Raw genomic sequence first — 20,447 nt, 5'->3', positions numbered from 1 at the left:
CTTTGCCTCTGGTTGAATGAGCCTTAGGCTTACCCCCTAGAGTCTTGTTAGCCTTCTGGTAACATCAATCAATCAATCATATAATTTGTAAAGTGCACTACTCACCCGTGAGGGTCTCAAGGCGCTGGCGTGGGGAATGCTGCTACTGCTCGAAAAGCCAGGTCTCGAGGAGTTTTCTGAAGGTCAGCAGGTCTTGGGTCTGCCGTAGGTGGATGGGCAGGTCTTGGCAGCAAGGTGGGAGAACGATCTGCCACCGGAGGTTGCTCTTCGGAAGCGGGGGACTGTGGCGAGGGCGACGGAGCGGAGCTGGCAGGTGGGGGTGCAGAAGCAGAGTCGTCTGTAGAGGTATGTTGGTCCGGTGTTGTGGAGTGCCTTGTGTGCGAGGGTGAGGAGCTTGAAGGTTATCCTCTTGTTGACCGGGAGCCAGTGCAGGTCTCTCAGGTGGGGTGTGATGTGGCTGCGGTGAGGGATGTTGCGGATCAGGCATGCAGAGGCGTTGGAGCCGTCTCAGGAGTTTTGCCGAGGTTCCTGCATAGAGGGCGTTGCCGTAGTCCAACCTGCTGCTGACGAGGGCCTGGGTGACCGTTTCAGTGGGGATCCACTTGTAGATCCTGCGGAGCATGCCGAGGGTGTTGAAGCAGGAGGAGGAGACGGCGCTGACCTGTTTAGCCATGGAGAGGGTGGAGTCGAGGATGACCCCTAGGTTGCGTGCGTGGTCGGTGGGTGTTGGAGCGGTTCCCAGTGCGGTCGGCCACCAGGAGTCATCCCAGGTCTAAGGGGTGGATCAGAGGATGAGGACCCCCGTCTTGTCCGAGTTCAGCTTCAGCCGGCTGTTCCTCATCCATTCAGCGACGGGCTTCATTCCTTCGTGAAGGTTGGTTTTGGCGGTGTGGGGGTCCTTGGTGAGGGAGAGGATCAGCTGGGTGTCATTGGCGTAGGAGATGATGTTGAGGTCGTGCTCACAGGCGACGTGGGCGAGCGGTGCCATGTAGATGTTAAACAGAGTTGGGCTGAGGGATGAGCCCTGGGGTACGCCGCAGATGATCTCCGTGGCTTCCGAGCAGAAAGGGGGAAGGCGGATGCTGTGTTCTGCCAGAGAGGAAGGAGGTGGTCCAGTCCAGGGCCTTCTCTTGGATCCCGGTGTTCTGGAGGCGTGTTCGTAGTGTGTGGTGGCAGACCGTGTCGAAGGCGGCTGACAGGTCCAGGAGGATGAGGGCTGCTGTTTCTCCGTTGTCCAGCAGGGACTTGATGTCATCGGTGGTGGCGATGGGCAGTCTCGGTGCTGTAGTTGCTGCGGAACCCTGACTGGGAAGGGTCCAGGATGTTGTTCTCCATGAGGTAGCGGTCAGTTGTTCGTTGACGGTCTTCTCGATGACCTCTGCCAGGAACGGAAGCAAGGAGATGGGCCGGAAATTCTTGAGGTCCTTGGAGAGACCGGTGGAGCAGGTCTGTGAGCCACCACTGTCGAGGCCACTCCGGAGCAATGAGGATTATTCGCGCTCTGGATTGAGACAGCTTGATGAGCACTGCCGGAAACAGGGCAATGGGTGGAAAAGCGTACAGAAAGCTGTTCGACCAGCTGATCCATAGCGCATTCCCCAGAGTCCCCGGTTGGTAAAACCTGGAGGCGAAGTCTCTGCATTTGCTATTTTCGGTAGTGGCAAACAGATCTATGTCTGGAGTGCCCCATCTTTGGAAGATGTTTCCTAGCACCTCGTCGTTTAGAACCCACTTGTGGTTCTCCTGAACGAGCCCGCTGTGTGCGTCAGCCTGAGCATTCTGCACACCTGGTAGATGGGTCGCCGTTATCGTCAGTCCTCTGGCTAGCAGCCAGTGCCAGATCGCCTGCGCTTCCTGAGACAGTGTGCGCGATCTCGAGCCTCCCTGCATGTTGAGGTAATGCATTGTGGTCGTATTGTCCATCTGTACAAGGAAGGACGGATGAAAGGCCTTCAGTGCCAAGAGAACAGCTCTGAGTTCCAGAAAATTGATATGGTACGTGGACTCCGCCTGGGACCACGTTCCTTGGATCTGCAGATGGTCCGAATGCGCTCCCCAGCCCGGGATAGAAGCATCCGTCACAATGGTCTGTATTGGAATGTCCTTGTGGAATGGAACCCCCTTGAGGAGATTCTCCGCTGAACACCACCACTTCAGTGACTGCTGAGCGTGCTGGGACAGTGTGATCTTGTCCTCCCAGCTCCCTCGTTTCTGGTCCCACTGATCCTTCAGACATTCCTGCAGCGATCTCATGTGGAGGCGTGCATGTGGTGTAAGGAAGATGCAAGAAGCCATCGACCAAAGGAGAGACGACATTGTCCTCACTGTCGTTGATGAAACGGACATGAAAGTCTGAGCCTTCCGAAGGATCGATAAGGGTCGCTCCTCCGAAGGACACACGCTTGCTCTGAGAGTATCGATGGAGGCTCTCAAGTACTGCAGACACTGAACAGGAGTCGGAACAGACTTGGACATGTTGATGTGTAGACCAAGTTGGCTCAACAGAACAGCCATCCTGTTGAAATGCAATTGCGCTTCCTGGAGGTGGATGCTTTGATCAGCCAGTCGTTCAGGTACGGGTAGACAAACACCTTGTCCTTTCTCAGGTGAGCCGCCACCACTGCCATGCATTTTGAAAAAGTACTGGGTGCAGACTTCAGACAAACGCAAGTACGGTGTACTGATAGTGGTTGGTGCCCACTGGGAAGCGTAGGAACTTCCGCTGTTTCTGTGCAATGGGTACATGGAAGTACGCATCCTGCAGATCTATTGGGCAAAGCCAGTCTCCTCGATGCAGCTGAGGATAAATCTGGTGCAAGGACAACATGCAAAACTTCTCCCTGCGGATCCACTTGTTTGCTTGTCGCAAATCCAGATTTAGCCTGAACTCGTTCTTGTCCTTCTTGCGCACCAGAAAGAACCTGGAGTATAGATCCTCTCCCTTAATAGGGTATCGGCCTCCGCTTGGAGCTCGCGCAGCTGGTATTGTGAGCGAACTGGTGGAATAGCTGGAGGAGGGCTGACAAAACGAAGACTGTATCCATTGCAAACAATATTCAGCACCCACTTGTCCGGAGTAATTTTTTTCCACTCTGCCGGGTAATTCTGAATGCTTCCCCCCACCGGAGTGGGTAACAGACGAGAGGGAAGCGGCCCAGCTAGGCCCTTATTCCCGATGAGGCCTACTGACCGCCTCTGCCCCTCTGACGCTTCAGGAAAGGCTGCCTCTCATATTGTTGTTGCTGCTTTTGCTGTTGGCCAGCTTGGTACCCTGCCCCCCCCCCTAGAAACGTTTGGAGGAGTAGCGCCTCTGGAAGGGGCGGAAAGATTTCAGCAGGTCCTTTGGTTTCTCCAAACAGACCGCCTTCAGCGTCTCAACTTCTGCCTTCATGCGGGCCATCTCCTCATTGGCATGAGTCCCGAAGAGGGTAGTGCCCGAAAAGGGCAAGTTGGCAATACGCTGCTGCGCCTCCGGCTTACGAGAGGTAAGGTGAAACCAGGAGTGGCGTCTCAAATTTACTACATGGCAGTACCCATGAGCAGCCAGGAGAGAGGCATCCGCAACTGCGCTTATGACCTGGTTGGAAACCATCATGCCCTCATTCAAGATCTCTCAGGAATCTCCCCTTCTGTCCCTCGGGAGGAGTTCAATGAATTTTTACAGGGAGTCCCACAAGTAGCGGTCATACCAACCCAGAAGTGCTGTCGAACTTGCAGCTTTCATAGACGTGGACGCCGTACTGCAGACCTTTCCCCCTGCCGAATCCATATGATGGCTCTCCTTGTCTGGAGGGACCGTTGACCAAAGAGCAGTAGAGTGTTGCTTCTTTGCTGCTGTAACGATAACTGAATCCGGGGCAGGATTCGTTCTCAGAAATGCCGGATAGGAATCCGTGGGGCCTGTACTTCTTCTGCAGGATGGGGCAGACTTCACCGAGGCCAGTGTCAGAAACAGCTCCATGGCCGGTTCCTCTAACCCTGGCACCAAAGGCAGCAAAGGGCGAGACAGGTGTTTACGCTGTAGTATTTTAAAGATGACAGAGATGGAAGGGGTGGGCACCGTCAGTGCTATCCCCAACTTTGCTGCTCCCCTCAACAGCATGTCCTGAAACGTCACAATGTCATCCACTGGCGACACCCTCGTTGGAGGAGAGTCAGACAAAGTAGGCGAATACCTCCTGTCACTGGAAGAGTCAGTGTATCTGGTATGCCTGGAACGCAACCTCTCTCTACGACGATGTCGTGACCTGGCTGAAGATCTACGCTCACTGCGAGAGCGATGCCTCCCCCGTGATCTTGACCTCGGTTTCCTGGGTCTCGCCGGACCCACTGGCACCAGCTGTAGTGGAAGAAGAGGCAGCTGATCCGGAATTAAAGGCCTCAGTTGTAGAGGCTGAGGTGAAAGAGGAGGCGGAGGAGGAGGAGGAGGAGGAGGAGGAGGTAGCCGTTGAGGTGACGGAGTAAGAGTTCTAGGCCTTGAGGGAGAGTAGGTCCTCGAGTAATCAGAGTCCGGAGACCTAAGTACTCTCCTCTTCTTACGAGCAGGCCTCGGGGAGGATGCTCTGGAGGTAGACTCTCCTGAGGAGGAACGCCGGCGGCACCACGACCGGGAACTCTCTGATGAAGAGACGCTCACCACTCTCCTCTTCGATGTTGACTTTTCCTTCCTCGACGTCGATCTTCTCGACGTGGCTCTCCTCGATGTCGATCTTCGTGACGTTGAGCTTCGTGACGTCGATCTTCGTGTCGGCGTTAAAGGCAAACGGCGATGTCGCCTCGACTGCGAGCGCCTGCCTATTCGGGACTCAGCACGACGACGATGTTGTGTCAACGCCGGTGAAGTCCTCGACGTCGACCTCGTCCGAGGTCTCGACGTCCTACCCCTCGACGTCAAACGTCGACGTCGCTTCGATCCAGAACCCGGGTAGTCATAACTCTCGACGCCGAAGCCCTCGACGTCAACCGGGACCGGAGCCGTTTCCGGGCCTGAGCTTGACTGGGGAGCCCCCCAGAGGCTGATGCATGGGCAGAGGATGATGATAGAGTCCCTCCATGCCCAGAGGTCTCACCTGCTTCTTGATGTCTACTCTGCTCCAGGCCTTGGAGACGAATCTTCTCCCTGTCACGTAGGGTCCTCCTGGAGAAAGAATGGCAAATATCACAGGATTCAGGTACATGAGTAGCAGGTAGACAGAGTATGCACACTCTGTGGGGGTCAGACTTGGCCTTCTTCCTACCACACTCAGGGCACTTGTCGAATAAAGCTGCCATCTCAACAAGATAGAGGTGGTAAAACTGAAAAGTAATGAAATGGCATCTGTTCCATCAACGTTGAGGCATTGTGATAGAAGACGGAAGGAGGCCCCGAAGGGCGAAGGCCCACTTGGGCTGACTTCGACCCAAAAGTTATCCAGCAAAGCTTGAGCTGTCGACCCGAGATGAAGAGAAAAGGAAGATTGGGTTTGACAACAATACTGATGGAGGGGAGGAACTGTGGAGTCCAAACCAGACGGCAGAAAGAAAACAATCTAACAATGGAGTCGATGACTATGTGCTTTACCAGCTCTGAAGGAGTCACAGACTGTGACTTTTCTTCCAGCGTAAGAGCATGACCCCTTTACCCTGAGCCAGCATAAAGGTAAATAGAGGTACCTAAAAAGACTACATGAAGCATAATGGAATGGAATGGAATTGGATTTGTAGAGCGAGTGGCTACCCGTGGGCGTCCCAGAGCTATGAGTATAGACTTTAGCAGAAGAACGGAGGCCTAGGGAAAAAGGAAGGTTTTTAGGAGTTTGCGGAATTCAAGAATTGTGAGGAATCCCTCCCTGGTGATAGGGGAGAAGGTGTCAAGGTGCGGCGAGACATTTGGGGCAATGGGAGAACTAGGATCTGGTGGCTGGTCTGTGGTTGGGAGGCTTTTTAGAATATTTTGAATTTTCGTTGAGAAGAATTCTGCAAGTTGATTGCATCTGAGGCCTGAGGTGTCGGGGGTGGGGAGCGGGTCTGAGACTTTGAGGAGTTCCTTAACAATACGGAAAGTCTCTCTGGATGAGTTTGTGGAGGCTTGAATTTTCTCATCAAAAAAGGCAGCCTGGGTAGCTTTAAAGAAGAACACTCTCAATGGAAAGGTAAATGTGAATGTTAAAATCATATCATGCTTGCTTTTGTCATACAAGTACCTGCTGAGTGGCCTTGACATGCATAGGGAGAACACTGTGCATATTTGGAGTTTCAGTTATCTGTTAGGGAGGGCTCTCGCAAGTCCTTAAAGATGAAGTTTGTTTTAAAAACTAAGCAGGGAGACAGAGAGAATACTAAGCAGGAAGCATTCAAATTCATGTGTCGGAATACTCCAACCACTGCATTCGACCCCTTAGAATCCTTTGTTGACACTCAAGCCAAAGCCCTACATTTTTCCTCTTCTTCAAAAACAGATTGCATTTTCTGCCCAGTCCTTTGGTTGTAAGGTTTGTCCTGCTGCCACTAATCTTTTCTCCTTCCCAGAGCATGCTGCTACCAAATCTCTTAAATGAAAGCGAAGAGGAAAAGGGGCATAAACCACACCTCCCGATTCAGATGGGAGACCGCCTCTGCACAGCTAAGTTGAAATCAGCCACTAAGTCTATGTACTGTGAGATTTTCACTTATGTTATGTTATGCACAATCATAGTTATTGCATATTTATCTTATGCAACTAACAACCATTGACAAAAAGCAATAGCCTTGGCTTGTTGTTGGTGTAATGTTGCTTGGTGTATTATATATCTGAATGCAATGGCAGAAAAAGCAAAACACCAGTCAGGCAGCGCACTATTCTAAGCACAGAGTGTTAGCTCAAGTGTTTTTCGGTCACGCCCTCAATTACATCGGCCACGCCCCTTTGAGAGACCCCGCCGCCCACAGTTTTTTTCATCCTATTTAAAGCCCTGGGTGAAGTCAATAGGTCTCACCTTTGGGACCTGTTGGCTATTCCTATGCCTTTTAGTGAGTATTCCTATCATTTGAAAACATTTTCTTCCAATGCTGTGCAGCCTCATACCCAAAAGAAAACAGGTGCAAAGACTTGGACACATCCTATCTAGGCGCAAACATATCATCATGAAAGCATGCACCTACGAAAGGATGCAAAGATTTTTTTTATATTTAAAAAGAAGGTCGGCAGCAATTTGCTGCTGTGCCCTCCAAAAGAGGTTTGTATTTTTAAATGTTTTTAATTAAATTAACAAGGACTTGCAGAAGCGCAGAGGAGCGGGTTGGAAGGGGCAACAAGGATGTAGGGGGGATGGGATGGGGGTAAAAAATCAGGTGGGGGAGAAGAGGGGGAAAACCACTTTTAATCATGAATCAAATCACCAAACACATTCAACAAAGGAACCTCCGCTTTAGAGTGGCACCTCGCCTCAAATTCCCAAGATACAAGAAAAACCCACGGGTAGCACATCCTTCTCTGTTCAAGCAGTCAAACTATGGAACTTTTTACCCCCAACATAAGATCCATGGACAACTCAGAAAAATACTCAGGAATTGGCTCTTCCCCACATAAGCATCATACGCAAGCAGAAATATACAGCATATCCCTCTGTATATAAACATTTATTTGTGTTATAGATAGATACATATGTGTATTGCTTTGTATAAAAATGTAGAATAGTTGTTTACATAAAAATAAAAATACATCAATTACAATACTTGAAAACCAGAGTTTATCTAATGCATCTTTAATCTACCTATACTTACTTCCTTTATACATCTAAATACATTCCATGTACTTGGATCTATACACGTTTCTCCTACTCTGACTCATCTCAAACCTCTATTTACTACTCTTTCCAATACACTACCCTATTTCTCACCCTATACCTCTATCAATATCTTTAATCTACATATAATTACTTCCTTTATGCAGCTATATACTTTCCATTTACGTATGGATCTTAGTATTTATTGCTTTCTTCTAATTCAGCATATCCAATGCACTACCCTCTTCTCACCTTATAACTCTCTCAATATATCTTCTACCTCAACTCTCTGACTCATCTCAAACCTCTTTCTACTACTCTTTCCAATGCACGATCCTATTTCTCACCCTAAACCTCTATAAATATATCCTCTACTCCCACTCTCTCATTTATCCCAAACCCCTTACCACTTCAATGATCCCCAAAATAACCCTTTCTAGACTCTCCCCTACTCATCTGACACCTTTTTTTACTATACTGATCCCCCAAAATAAGCTTTTCTAAACTTTTCCCTCTGACTCTTCCACTCCAAATCCCTTTTTACTCATCCCAAGCCTCCTCCTACTGCTATGACCTCCAAAACAAACGAAAAAAAGTCTAAATCCCTCAGTCTTCTATCCCTCCACTATCCTGTGCAATCAAAATAACAGACTAGCATGTCCACTTCTCATATTTCACTACACTAATTCACCACTAATACTTTATGGCTTCCAGAGTAGTGTGCTACTCACCGAAGAAGCACTTCTACACCTCATAATGGGTAACAAGCGCTATATAAATGCAAACCATTTTCCCTCTTCTATCCCTCCACTATCCTTCTCAATCCAAATAACTGACTAATATCCACCACTCAAATTATTTTCATATTTCACTATACTAATTCAACACTAATCCTTTATGGTTCCCGGAGTAGCATGCTACTTGCCGAAAAAGTGCATCAACGCCTGGCATGGGGTAGTAGATGCTATATAAATGCAATTACAATACAATTCAATCACAATACAATCACAATAGACTATAATCTATATTTAACTTTTTATTTGAAGTGTTTGGCTATATTTGGTTCAGTGACCATTTGCTTGTTCTAAATTGCCACTGTGGAAAAAAGTTTAATAACTTTAATGTTGCCCTGTTACAAGAACCATCCAACAACAAGCACCCCTGACTAGGGCAACTTGAGAAAATGGTTTCAAATTGCATGATGTAATGCAGAAACTGAAAAAGGAACATTACATATATTTTGTGGGGAATGACATGATGGAGCATTAATGTTCAAAGTCGAGTGAGTGGTGTCAGGTAAAAGAACACAAATATTTTAAGCATCTACGAAATTTAAGACAGGCGTAGAAAAAAAACACTGCAGCGGTCAATATAATACAAAAGCCCCTCTGCCCTAAAATCAGGTGGTTTCTATAGACAAACAGATGTTCTTCAAACCAATAGGCTTTCAGGGAACAGCGGTTTGGTTTGAGATCCAGGAAACTTACGTCACAAGAGAAACCGATCATGGAAGAAGAGGATGAAGACAGGGAATCCTGATTTTATGAGCAAAGCAATAGGTGAAAAAGAAGATAAAAGGAAAGAAATGAACCTTTCACTGCAATACAAACATTCATGGTGTTTTAGAAAAAAAGCAAATAAAATACTGAAAAGATAACTTGAGCATAAAACCTGATGTATTAGCCTTTATTAAATTTGTGGTCCACTATCATTTAAAATAAATGGGAAAATTATAGAAAACAAAGAATAAAATGACAAATGAATTAAAGCTACAACAGGAATGGGAAGCAACATGACTGTGTATGTGCTGGAATTAAGTCTTAAATAGAGTTTTTTGTTAATAGTGAGTTAGAAAGGAGTGTGGCATCCCTGAATATTTCTGATCCTACAAATGAGACTTCTTCATTAATCATTTTGAGTGTAGATTGATGCCTTAGCCTTTGGAGGATACGTTTTTTCATAGCACAAATAAAACTCGTGATCAACAATGAATTGACACAATGCTACACGCTGAACTCCACTGTGTAGTGTAAAATGTTAACACTTACTTCAAACTGATCCAAAGTGGAGGTAGGTGCATTCAGGAACGCCAAGAAAGAATTCTGGGAGTCTTGGTGCTTCACTCCTAAGGAAAGAACGACAGATGTTTAATCCACATGTAAAAAGATTAACTCTCATTAGTTTTCTATCACAGACATCTGGAGCACCAATGCATTGGAAAACCTTTCAGCAAGAGCCCACCTCAGCAACAGTGATACATGCATGAGATTATGAAATGGTTGGTAAGTGGACTAGCAGCAGATATATACAGAGGTAGCCATCGACGTTTGTCAGCCAAATTCTTCAGGATATTGTTCTGACCGGTGACGCAATGCTCTGAATACTAAAGTTATAGGCAGGGCAAGCTGTAGTACATTTGTAGATCAAAGTTCTGAATGGTGGTAGCAAAAAGTGTAAGGAAAGGGAAAAATAATACACTAGCAATGCCCTCAACTACAAAACCCTACACCAGGGCTGTATTTCTATAGAAGGAGGTGGTCTCGCTGTAATCTTTTGTACCTCTCTGGCAGTCATCCAAATGTCTCAAAAAAGGTAATGAGCCTTTTTAGAATTCAAACTTGTGCTGCACTTTTTTCAAAACAAGAATTAGTAAGTAGAAAAACTAATTCCATTAAGATTATGATACACCGTTGGGCAAAGCAGGGCCATGATGACTGCATATCCTCAATTGAAACACAAGTCTGAAAAAGCACAGATGGGTCAAGCAGAAATAACTATTGCTAAAAAGAAAGCCTGGTAAATCAAAATATTAATGTAAAACTTTTTTACATTGTGAAGCATCGATAGCACAAAATTGGCCTTAACTTAGTGCCAAGAGGAACAAAAAAAACATCTTGGTCCTGTCCACCTGATGTGACCCAGCTACCAGCATTTGTTCTAGAATGAGGTAGCATTATATCCTCTAGTTGCAGGTTATATAAATCCGGGGCAGAAGTCGGGGGTACTAGCAGGTACACCGCGTCCACCCACTATTTTCACAGGGTGGACGCCGGCCCCCCTGCCAAGAAGTTGGGCCCCACAGAAATATGCTGAACTTTTCCCGGGGTAATTTTGAGACACTGGACATGTTCAACAGTCTGCTATCCATTCTCAGCAGCAACGTGCAGGCAGCGAGGGAGGCTTTTTTCACCTCCAGCTGGGCCGAAGTTAAGGGGCCATCAGGTCTCCTTTTGCTTGAATATCCTGACTGGACGAGGCCTGGAACCTCACACTTAAATATGAATGCAACTGAGGGGAAACAAATGCACACAGACTCCTCTGTCCTCCTGAGGCGGAAAGCCGGGAGATCGTTTGTTGCACTGACAGCGTTTTTACTCCACTTTGTTTAATTTCTGTGTTCGAAATTTGTTTGCGCCGCAAAGCTTAACTTTTAAAAAAATTGTACACTTGTTTGCAGCAACTTTTTAAAAATTGTACATTTATCTGCAGCAACCTGCACTGAATTTGTTCTTCTGAAACCCTGCATACAGCCGAGCTAGGTGCTGAGTGGGAGGTGGCATTCGGAGCTGAAATTCAGCGGCCATATTAGGCGTAGACCCAGCCCCAGCGCTCTAGCGCTCGAGGCTACAGTATAAAAACAGACGGTGATGCCTCCGCGTAGCGGACGCGATCAGCGGGCGCACCGGTGTCGCGCCAAAGTGAAGCCTAAGTCCTGCCCGTCTGCGCCCATCCGCGCCGAGGACGGGCAAAGGGCCAGACATTCTGCTCAGGTAAATATCCTACCTAGAGAGGAGTTATTAGCGCTAAATAAACAAACTAAAAACTGCCAGCATGCCCTTAACGTTGATACCTGGGTGGGCCCAATCAGTTCCTATGGTTGTAGGCTAATATTAGAACCCTATAACACTCCTAAAGGGGAAGTGAATCCCATACCCATAAAGGGGGGATTGATAAATGCACGGTCTATGTGCAAAAATTAATTTCATATATACAACCTTATTACTGAAAAAGAGCTAGACTGTTTATTTATCACCGAAACTTGGCTAAGAGAGTGGTCTAACCCAGATATAGTACATGCCTTACCTCCTGGCTTCTCTATCCGAAGACAGGACAGATTAGAACAGCGAGGTGGTGGGCTGGCTATTATCTATAGAGACACTCTAAAATGCTCAACAATGGAGCTTACAGGCGTCAGAGGAGCTGAAAGCCTTAGTTTTTGCATCCAATTGTGTGATACATTCACCTTTGCAGGTGCACTGCTGTACCGCCCTCCAGGCCAATCCACGCAGTTTTTGGATAGCATAGGGGAAGTCCTTGGTGACTTAACTCTTAGGTTCGCTAATTTCACATTACTAGGAGATTTAAATCTACATCTGGATGACCTAAATGATCACCATGCCTCCAGTCTTAAAGATACTCTGCACGTCTTGGGGCTGACAATGAGGATATCAGAACCAACACATGAGGCAGGTCACACCCTCGACTGCATTAGTTCCAACATGGACATAATGACTGTAGAATCCCCTGTTCGGCAATCCTGGACAGACCACTTTTTTATTGAATTCAGCCTTAAGATAGAGGGAAACGAGACAAAGACAAAGGAGACGTCAAAAAAGGGCAAATCCTCACCTTGTTGGGAGAAAATCATAGAGCACCCTGACCTTGATGAATGGGTGAAGGAGAGCAAACCCGCTCTCTCAGGGAACACCATGACAGATAATCAGATATTTGAGGGATGGATGACGACGATTGGAAACCAGATCAAAAACCCAGGAAGAAGTTTTACACCAAGGAAAGGGAGGATATCTGCACCATGGTTCTCATGCGGACTAAAAGAAATGTTGGGTAAAGTTAGAGTCCTAGAGCGAAGGTGGTGACGTAATTATGGGAATGAAGAAAAGAAGGTGTATACGAGGGCTAGAAGGCTCTATCATGCCTCAATAAAAGGCGCAAAAGCCAAGTACTTAACGTCCCAAATTGAAGCCTCTAGCAACAAACAGAAAGAAATATTCAAAATTGTCAACAGCTTTAGAAAGCCAAAAGTATTAACACAAGAGATCCCACCCTCCCAGACCCTCTGTGACGAGATTGCTAACTATTTCGCACAGAAAATAGATACCCTCACAAATGACTTCCCTCAATTTGAGAAAGAGGAGTCAGAGGATAAAACTAACATAGATATATATAAACCTCGTTGGGAAACCTTTAATCAAATTAGTCTGGAAGACACATACCAGGGGATATCTGCTATTAAGTCAGGATCTCCCTTCGATCCCTGTCCCCCTACGCTGCTTAAAGCAATAATAAAAGAGGTCAACCCTGGAATTAATTCTATCATAAACTCATCCCTTCAATCAGGCGAAATCCCCCCGCAATGGAAAGTGGCAGCAGTTAGACCACAGCAAAAGAAGGTTTTGCAGGACCCTGCGACCCTTACCCATCTGCACCCCATTTCACTCCTCCCAGTACTCTGCAAATTAACGGAATCGTGTGTCAACAAGCAACTCATGGCTTTTCTGGAAGAGAATGAAATCCTTCACCCATGTCAAGCTGGCTTTAGGGCACATCATTCAACTGAATCCGCATCGTTGTCCTCAACCGAGACCATTCGAGCTGCATTGGATCAGGGCAAGATGGCTGTCCTGATTCTGTTAGATCTTTCTGCAGCGTTTGATATGGTGTCCCATGCTATACTTTTACACCGCCTAGCAAATGCGGGCATAGCGGGAACCGTTTTCGAATGGTTCAGAAATTTTCTGGCACATAGGCGCCAGATCATTATGTTGGGACAATTTTGCTTTGAGGAGAAAGTGCTGAAAACAGGGGTCCCGCAGGGCTCAAGTCTGAGCCCCACCCTGTTTAACCTGTATATCGTTCCCTTGATCAAACTGATCTCCTCCTTTGGTATCAGTACAATTGCATACGCCGATGATACCCAGTTGGTATTAGTTCTTGACAAGGACCAAACTAATGCGGAAATGACCCTGAGGGATTGCCTATCGGCAACCTTTACGTGGATGACGAACTACCACTTAAAGTGTAACTCTGCAAAAACAGACATTGTGCCTTTTGGACCCAACAACTGTTTCTCACCTCACGACTGGTGGCCCAAAGAGACAGAGGCTCCACCAAAGACTATCAATGCAGTACGAAATTTGGGAATCAAATTTGACAACACCCTGTCCTTTAAACAACAAGCTAAAGAAGTGGCAGGTGTATGTTTTAACATCGTTAGGGGTCTGAGAAAATTCTTTGACCTGCTCCCTATGAGTGCCAGACGGACGGTCGCAGTGGCACTGATAACATCCAGACTAGACTATTGTAATAGTCTGTATGCAGGGTTAAATAAATCTGCCCTGCACAGACTCCAGATGGTCCAACATGCAACCGCCAGACTGGTCCTCAGATAGCCTAGAAAATCTTCGGCCTCCGCTGCATTGGATGCCCTACACTGGCTCCCGATTCAAAAGCGCATCCTATTCAAGGTCCTTACAATCACCTACAGGGCTTTTCATCATCAGGGCCCACTGTACCTGCACAGACACTTTATACAATATCACCCGTCCCGGGAACTTACATCATCTACAGCAAAGCTGCTCCTCGTTCCCAGATTTAGGCGGACGACCAAGGGAGGTAAATCCCTAGCAGTTATCGGCGCTAAAGCATGGAATAAATTACCCCACATCCTCCGCGAAGCCACCACAGAGAAAAGGTTCAGGAAAATGCTGAAAGCATGGATCTACACACTGTCAGACACAAGCTGCAAAGCCTTGCTATGATCCCCCCTACTAACATGGGCAGTCCAGTTATGGTTATCTGCTGGCAATAAGGAGTCGCAGCGCCAAGATGCTCCTTGGAGTGGTAGCGCGCTATAGAAATGTCACATCACATCACACAGCTTATCTTTTCACCGGAACTTAAGAGAGGCATGATTTTGCTTTTGTTCAGTCCCTGTATGCGAGATGCATGCATTGTAAGAATGTCAGATGTGTTGGTCTTTCTCACTATTTATACAAATAACAATTTCATTAGGACTACTTTATTTCTTTTATAGCGCTACACAACCCAATGCAGGGTGTCAGAGCTCTTTACGTAACATACACATGACAATAAATCATGTACATGTGTGAATCAACGTACAAGATGAGTTACATGAGACAGGGTTACAAGGTGTAGGAGTCATATGTCCTTTACAGCTCACTGTGCTAGATTACAAGGACTCAAATGTATGAACTCCAGTTAACAAAGGTTATCTGTGTTCAAAGCAGTAACCCACTTACCGATCTACATAAAATAAGAATCGGTCATCTGCATGTTACATGAAGTGCTTTGCAGGAGACACATTAACATTATATACTAGCTTCATTCAAATCAGGGACTTCACAAAACACAGATCTCTTCAACAAATGCGTTAACCTCCAGACTAATCTCATCATTATTATTATTCCCTGAAATTTACTGAGCACCTCTACAACAGGTACCTTAACCCCACAACATATATTAAGATGCCTACTTTGCAGCCAATTAAGCAGAACAGATCTACTGCCATGCTTCTCCCTGTGGCCAATTTTTATGTGCCAGGGTTTAAAAAAATTAAGTAATTAGTTGAGGCACAGATTTTGTGTCTGGATTGCGCCATTTTTTGACACAATCCCGACGCCAAGTCTCATTTGTTAAATCTCATAATGCACTTAAATGTAGTCATGACACACCTGATAAAGATATGTGTGAGATCTTAGCATCTGATTTCACTTCTTCTGATGTCACTTACAGTGAGGTCACTTCCTGTGATGTCACGTGCAATGTCTTGCGTCCTGACATCACGCGCTGATTTCATTTGTATACTGCCTAACTTGGTTAGTCCGCCACTTCTTTTTTCATGACTTGTGCCCTGCATAAATCTAATATATAATTATTTTCATACTATAGTTCTGTCCCTGTCTACACACCGTAGCCATTGTGCCCTATTAAAACAAAGGGTATTTTGTCCCAGGAATTACCCTTTGGAGAGCAGGTGCTTCCAGATGCTGGTTACAATGCCCAGAATACAGCTCAGCTAGTGGCTGCCTAATAAATATCTGAACCCCAGCGCTAATAATGCATCACTCTGGGTGTTAGGAGGCCGAAGAGGGAAACTCTCCCACATTCCACTTTGATGATGGCTTTTGTGACACCGTGGGCACGTCCATTCATCAGGCGGTGGCCTCAGATATGGTGCCTATTATTGACCATAAGTTCATGATGATAGCATTTCGCCATTCTGTTACCTTTACTCTGATGGACCCTCTCCCCCTGCGCAAGATCCCGTGCAACGGGTTGCTATGCCCGCTAAACCCTCCCAAAAAGTTGGGGAAAAGCACATGCATGTCCAGGGAGTGGACTTGGATACGTTTGATCACCTAAAACAGCTATTCGTCGCACAATCCTCACTCTCTGACTTCTCAGAATCACGAGAAATGACCCCACCCGGAAGCCTCCAGGGGTTACCTCCCCCCAACCTGAAAGGCATTTTCGCCTCTCCTTGATGGAGATTAATTTCAAGCAGAGGATTCTCATGGGAAAAAAAAACGGTGAACCAAGTCTCTCTCTGCCGGGGCCTCCATCCTTAGACCCCGATGCATCCTTCCGTAAAGCTCAATCCACGGACATGTCCGATATGCTGGACCCCGACAAACAGATGCATCCTCGTTCCTTGGAATGGGCTCCAGCTCCATAATGGCAACCTATGTCGAAGGAAGACTTAGAAAGTCCCTGGAGAAATAAACTTGCGCCTGTCTGGGGGCGGAATGCCCCCAGCCCTTCTTAGAGGGCAAGGTAGCACTAACACTGGATATAGATGCAAGGATGGCTACCTGTTCAGGAAAATATATTAGAGACCCTAAAAATGGCATAGACTGCTACTGGCTCTCATGTCAGGACAAGTTACAAGATGTGCCAGGCCCTATTACTAAGATCCTTGACATCACAGAAGCAGTCAGGGTTCCTTATTTACTTACCACAACACTCTCTCCGAATGGCAACAACGGGCAATAATATTCTTGGGAAATGTCAATTGTGCCCTATCTTCTGAACGCCAGAGATCCCTCCTCATAAGGGGAGATCCCACACTGGGCATCCTTGCCTCCTTTGGGCACAAGGTGTACTCTTCCGAGACCCCTTTGTGGGGGAACTGGGCAAATTTGTAGCAACTTTTACATCCCTGGAGAAGGCCCAGGTTTCAATGAAAATAAGTTTCCACCCTCAGGTTTTTTTCTGACTGGTCAAGATAGTGTGTGCTCGGCTGACCACATGGCAACCACCCAACCATCCAGGGATCAAGGCTCTCAGTGTGGTCAGTGACAAGAGCAGTCCAAATATGGCTATTTCTATCCATCCAGAGGACCCAGCCACAGGGACGACAGATGCAGACCCAGTGGAAACTTCCACTCCAGTGGTTGCGGTAAGTGTTCTTGTAAGCTCCCTTCAGAGCCTACTTTGGTTCTCCCTAATTTTAGCCTATCTGCACGTTTTAAGCCTCTTTGTTTTGCACAGCCACATAACACATGTATTTTTGTACCATGATATTATTTTAAAAATACGCTGTACATGTTATGATTCAGTTGTTTTAAGGGTTCAGTCTGAACATCTCATACAAGGTCGAACAACATAGTGCCCTGTTTTTCTGTGCTCGGTAAAGCAACTTCTCTTAACCTATAGACACAACAAAGAGGCACACTTCTTATCAAATAAACCAAGACTTGCCCTTTGGAAAACAGAGAGGAGAATTCTAGCAGAGGGAAAAGATCTGGGAACGGGCACACTAGCCTTGGGCAATCTGAGATGCAGACCACCTAACTACAAATGCCAGTTATGGGGTCCGGTGCTAATCCTAGAGATCACTGATATATCCCTGGGCTTACGTAGGGAGGGTGGGCCTAGATAGATGTATCACTTACCCTAGTAAGGCTTTTCATTGTAGAAAGTTTGCTTGTAATGCTAATTACTTTGCTCAGTTGTGTATGCTTTCTAATAGCAGCACAGTCGCTTCATAATATTAGCACAATAGTTTCAATAAATATTGTAAACTTTTCTCGTGTCAATTATGGACATGCATGAGTGAGAAACAAATGTTGACAATCTGTTTCCACTGTTCCCTTGAAGACTACAGAGTTGTGTTCTAGGTTGCCGATTCAACAGTTCCTCTGGAAAGGTTAGGAGAGCAGCTAAGCAAGTCGGATTTGGGGGTTATAGGTACTGATGTGGTTTGGTGACTCAGTCCCTAAATTCTGATGTCCTGAGATCTCAGGCACAGTCCTGTTTCCAAACAGAATCCCTACAACATGGTGCTACCAATGATGGTGTAGTATTTATTTACCAGGTCTCCTGAGTAGTACTTGTGTGTCTCAATAATAGCCCTTACACCTACCACCAGAGACGCCGTGGTGTTGGGGTTTAATCCCCCACAGTATTTTAAGAAACATCTAATTCTGTTGGTTGTTTGAGCTTGAACCTTAAAACGTTGAACCGATTTTTGTGTTTGCACTTTGTTTCCATTGCTGTTCTGATCATGGTGCAGCCACAGCCTGTCCCTATTACAGACAACTGCACACCCACGTCCATGCGCATATAACTTTCCATGGCCTTACTAATGCAAGTGGTGACTATTTTCGTGGTCGATGCTCACTATGGCTATTGCTTTGAAGTCCCTTTTTTTTCCATCACTAGTTTTCAGGTAAGCAGGGAATTGGATAGCTAGTGCATCTAGACTGGTTTTCAACGGAACGTTATGTCTGTTCCGGGTCATTGATTCACTATTTATTTATGTTTATACCGCAGACTCATTGGTCCTATTATCTCGTGTTTGATCAGCAGCGTGGATTTATTCATCTTTTTTGATTTTCGTCAGGTAAGTAAACAACGCAGTGATGGTCGGACTATGTTTCTCTTTGAAGGACAAATGATTGGGCTATCATCTCAAACGGAAATCCCTTTCATGTATCAGGGTCCTATAAATTATTGTTGCCTTTGTTTTTTTATTCTTACCCTTTTTTCCATTCTTGTATTGTGTTGTCCACTAATTATTATTCTGTTCGTGACTTTTTCATATGACATTTTTTGATATTCGTGAAATATGTGCAGAACTGATCCTTTATGCAGTTTATTATGTATTTTCCTTTTTAAGTTCAAAATAAGCTTTATTGAAAGTTTTGAAAAAGTCATATAAACAATTTAAATACACGAATGCATAAAATTGATACAAAAAGAATAAATGAAACACATGAGAACAAGAATCAAAAATCAAAAATGGATAAGAAAAAACAGTTCATATGAGATAAATACAAAAAAGATCAAAAGAAAAATACCAGCTAGGAGATAAAGAGTAATACATTACTATGAAATATAATACTAAACGACATAGCAATTTTTGAATATTATGAAAAAGAAAAGAAAAGACAATATAATAAAAGGAACTCAGGGAGGTTTAGTAACTTCTTGTCGAAAGGGAGATTTAGGCAGAGAACGAAGGGCACAAGAATCAAAAAATGAAGTAACCGGATCCCATAACTGCTTTCGTTTTGGGGCTAAAACAGGTGGATAAACATATGTTGTATCTAATCTATGATTATAGCACACAGCATACCACCAAGCCTGATAAGAGAGTTTAGTAGAGTCCTTCCAAGCTTTGGTAATTTGCTGAAAAGCTACTGCAAGAAGTAAGTAAATTATTTTTATATCGAGATTATGAGGGTTCCAGATAGGTGAAATACTACCTAAAAAAATATGTGATATATGAAACGGATGTGTAGTGGAGAAGATTTTATTAATTTGAGACCAAACCTGAACCCAAAACCGGTGAACCAGATTGCATTTGAAAAGCATGTGTAATAGATCCGCCTGAGGAGTTGAGCAGAACCAACAAGCGTGAGATAGGGCAGGATATCTTTTACTAAGTGTTAATGGGGAAAGTAGGAGTCGATTATAGATGAAAAATAGAGTTTGAATAGTGTTTGCAGCCCTAGATGATTTTCGTAATTTAACCCATAGCCTATCCCAAAGATCTATAGGCCATGAAAGGCCCATGTCAACTTCCCATGCCTCCTCTACCTTTGTCTTGGTGCGTGGTGATGTTGGAGCATGTAAGAAAGAATATATTTTTGACGCCCTAGATCCTTTAGTAAGTAAAGTTCTTAGTTGAGATATGCTAGGAGACTCCATTATGTATTTTCTTTTACTCCCGCAGGCTACACCATATTTGCTCTTTAAAACTATATAAGTGAACAGCATTTATTTGAAAGATACAACAAATCATTAGTTGCCCTGTAAAATGAATTATTCTATATTTGATATTCTTCTGTCATTCAACAGGCCCTATTGACTCTTGACACAAATGCACCTTACGCCCTGAAGGTGACACCCTGGATAGGGGGTGATAACACCGAAACGCGCATCAACGTATCTTATATTTCTTGTCCCGTACATATGCACCTTATTGTCCAATTCCTGTAAAATAAATCTATACTAACTCAGCTCATGTTTTCAAATTATTTTCATAAAGACATATTATAACTGTTTTGGTGCTCAACCCTTTAAACAGTGGACTGTATATGATTAATTAGATTGCCTTTCAAAGAGATATTACCCTTGTCATTGCACATGTTTAGGGACACTCTATCAGAATCAGATAGAACTATTGGTGATGAATGTTTAGTGTGGGTTCACAGTTTG

At 45.3% G+C, this 20,447-nt stretch overlaps 1 protein-coding gene across 2 annotated transcripts in view; it reads right to left on the bottom strand.

Moving 5' to 3' along the window:
- CDC42BPA (CDC42 binding protein kinase alpha) overlaps positions 1–20,447 on the bottom strand; it is a 1,012,118-nt gene that overhangs the window by 188,701 nt on the left and 802,970 nt on the right. For both annotated transcript variants that reach the window (XM_086927989.1, XM_086927990.1), the window contains exon 21: positions 9,791–9,867. In XM_086927989.1, coding sequence (XP_086784115.1) covers positions 9,791–9,867 — 77 coding nt within the window. The remainder of the gene's footprint in view (positions 1–9,790; positions 9,868–20,447) is intronic.

This window comes from Lissotriton vulgaris, chromosome 6, assembly GCF_964263255.1.
Source record: "Lissotriton vulgaris chromosome 6, aLisVul1.2, whole genome shotgun sequence".
Taxonomy (NCBI): Eukaryota; Metazoa; Chordata; class Amphibia; order Caudata; family Salamandridae; genus Lissotriton; species Lissotriton vulgaris.
The sequence above is the reverse complement of the archived record's forward strand: the minus strand, read 5'-3'. Positions and strand labels throughout refer to the sequence as shown.